At 43.4% G+C, this 3239-nt stretch overlaps 1 protein-coding gene across 4 annotated transcripts in view; it reads right to left on the minus strand.

Annotated features, from left to right (window-relative positions):
* adcy9 (adenylate cyclase 9) overlaps nucleotides 1–3239 on the minus strand; it is a 47667-nt gene that overhangs the window by 11320 nt on the left and 33108 nt on the right. For all 4 annotated transcript variants that reach the window (XM_046047091.1, XM_046047089.1, XM_046047090.1 and 1 more), the window contains exon 7: nucleotides 761–920. In XM_046047091.1, coding sequence (XP_045903047.1) covers nucleotides 761–920 — 160 coding nt within the window. The remainder of the gene's footprint in view (nucleotides 1–760; nucleotides 921–3239) is intronic.

Here is a 3239-nt window from a genome sequence, read left to right on the forward strand (position 1 = left end):
GGGGGGGGGGGGGGGGGGGGGGAGACAGGGCAGGGTGCAAGAGAAAAATGGGGTGTTGAAAAATCCTTGAAAAACAAGATATCAAAACACCACACATCTTGCAAGCAGTTGTTGGCTCAAAGCTGGATGGAGAGAGTCAAACTTAGACAGAGCTGGATATGGCCTTGACTCAAAACAGCACAAAAACGCTGCAAAGTATGGCTGCTCTCAATCTTCTGACATGCAGGACTCAAGAGAAGAAGAAATGTCAACATTCCTGGTGCCAAGGTCCACACACGAAGCCTAGTGAAGCTTCCTAGCAGTTTTCCTTCAACAGTACCTATCAAGGCTAATGGCAGCTAATGGCTCTGCTAGTCTCCAAGGATCTCTGGTTTCAGACCACCATGGGCAACGTTTCAAACTGCCTGACTCCTCTCTGCTTACTTTTACTTAGTGAAATCAAATTATAGCTTGCAAATCACACATAGTACCACTACCACAATTAGCAGTAGCCCCTGTAACTGCAGAGGCAGCGTAGTTGCGCAAAGAGTAGGAACAGAAGTTAAATCAGTTGCAGTACTAGTAGTAATGGTGACAGTGATATCAACCTTAGTGGTAGTGCTGGCAGCAGCTATAGCAGCAATATTGTTAAATAGTATACATATTATGCCAAATTTCTCATTCAACTAATTGTTTCAGGACTACAAACATGTTATCAACCAAGCTGCAAACACATTCTCGTCCAATTTACATCCTGCCACACACAGACAGACAAATTTACCTGCAGGGGCAAGTGGACGCTGCGGGTGAGGTGGGACAAGACAGAGATGGCAGGGAGGGAGACTAACACAGCCCCAATCACGTGACGGGGGACCCATCCAGACACCACCATGAGCAGGGAGCGGGTACATTTCATCACCTCCTCCAGATAGAAGGCCATACTGCCGGAGAGGAGAGGAGGAGAGGAGAGGAGGACAAAGCATTAGGAAGAGACGACAGACGATGAGTTTCCAGCAGCAAGGCTTCAAAGCAATATCAGCTCATTCTTTAACTTTCTTTAAATCACAATCAACAAAAACGTGCACAATAACTGAACAAAATCGAAATCACACAGAAAAGACACATATTATCTCTCCCCTTATTACTCTCACTCCACTTCTTCCAGCTCAGTCAGGAAAAACTGCAGCAGACTCCCATCAGTCCTTAATTAAGATACTTTATTAAAACACAACTATGCTGTCCAAGTCCCAGCTAGAAGATGAACATTTATTGCCCATTTTGGCAAGGAGATAAGTGAAAATTAATTTGTTTTCAAATACTCTCCACTGAGATGCATGCACACGATTAAAACAAACCACAACACTGGCACTTTAAATACTGGAAACTAAAAGTTTTTTTTGGTTTGGTACCAGAACGTAATTGTGTGAATTTCAGCCAATACTGATTTTCTGACTGACTTTCACAGAAAACTGGACACGAGCCCTTCATTTCTGACCAGGGAAGTTAGTGTATTCTAGTGTTGGAGCCAACCGCTACACGCAATAATTTGTTTTGATTTCAGTGGAGAGTTGTAGTGCTGCACGATGGTCCATCAGTGGTTTTCAATTCTGTGCCACTGAGGCCCAAGAGATACAGGCTTTTATTTTAACCAAGCACAGCAGTAGTCAATTTGGAAACATAGCACTAACAACAGGCTACATGACATTTCAAAGGCCTTTCCATCCTGCCAGGAAAACATAAAATCTGGAGAAAGCACAGGGTTCTTGTCATGTTCTTTCACAAAAGCTGTTTGAGACAATTACTGTATTATCTTGGACAACTACCCACAGATCTTCTGTGGATTTAGGCAGCCTCAGTTGCTTCTCTCTCTTCATGTAGTCCCAGACAAACTCAATGATGTTGAGATCAGGGCTCTGTGGGGCCAAACCATCATTTTAGGGACTCCTTGTTCTTTTTTACGCTGAAGTTAGATCTTAATGACTTTCGGGGTATGTTTTGGGGTCGTTGTCATGATGATGTATCTGCCTGTACTTCTCAGGCTTGAGTAGACAATTCATTCTGACAAAATCCCCCAACTCCATTTGCAGAAATACAGCCCCAAACTTGCAAGGGACCTCCAACATGCTTCACTGTTGCCTGCAGACACTCAAACACGCAAACAAACTGCCTTCTGCTACAGTCAAATATTTCACATTTTGACTCAGTCCACCAGCTGCCATTTTTCTGCACCCCAGTTCCATGAAACTTGTATCCATGCCTGAGGTGTGGCTTTTCAGCCGTCTTCCATGAAGGCCACTTCTGACCAGACTTCTTCATACAGTAGATGGGTGTCCCAGGGTCCCACTGTTTTCTGCAACTCTGAGATGATGGACATCTTCCTATTCTGAAGCGAAGTAAGCATGGTGTGTCTTTCATCTGCTGCAGTAAGTTTCCTTTGGCCAACCACTGCGTCTATGGTCCTCAATGTTGCACGAGCTTGGACAGCACATCTGGAAACCTTGAATCTGCCTTGAACCGTGTATACAGATATAGATATACAGACATACACACACACACACGCGCGCACGCACGCACGTCATATAATTAGAATATCATCAAAAAGTTGATTTATTTCAGTAATGCCATTCAAAAAGTGAAACTTGGATATTATATTCATTCATTACACACAGACTGATATATTTCAAATGTTTATTTCATTTAATTGTGATGATTAAAACTGACAACTAATGAAAATCCCAAATTCAGTATCTCCGAAAATTAGAATATTACTTAAGACCAATACAAAAAAAGGATTTTTGGAAATGTTGGTCAACTGAAAAGTATGAACATGAAAAGTATGAGCATGTACAGCACTCAATACTTAGTTGGGACTCCTTTTGCCTGAATTACTGCAGCAATGCGGCGTGGCATGGAGTCGATCAGTCTGTGGCACTGCTCAGGTGTTAGAGCCCAGGTTGCTCTGATAGTGGCCTTCAGCTCTTCTGCATTGTTGGGTCTGGCGTATCGCATTTTCCTCTTCACAATACCCCATAGATTTTCTATAGGGTTAAGGTCAGGCGAGTTTGCTGGCCAATTAAAAACAGGGATACCATGGTCCTTAAACCAGGTACTGGTAGCTTTGGCATTGTGTGCAGGTGCCAAGTCCTGTTGGAAAATGAAATCTGCATCTCCATAAAGTTGGTCAGCAGCAGGAAGCATGAAGTGCTCTAAAACTTCCTGGTAGACGGCTGCGTTGACCTTGGACCTCAGAAAACACAGTG

Source organism: Micropterus dolomieu, linkage group LG04, assembly GCF_021292245.1.
Source record: "Micropterus dolomieu isolate WLL.071019.BEF.003 ecotype Adirondacks linkage group LG04, ASM2129224v1, whole genome shotgun sequence".
In the NCBI taxonomy this organism is placed as follows: domain Eukaryota; kingdom Metazoa; phylum Chordata; class Actinopteri; order Centrarchiformes; family Centrarchidae; genus Micropterus; species Micropterus dolomieu.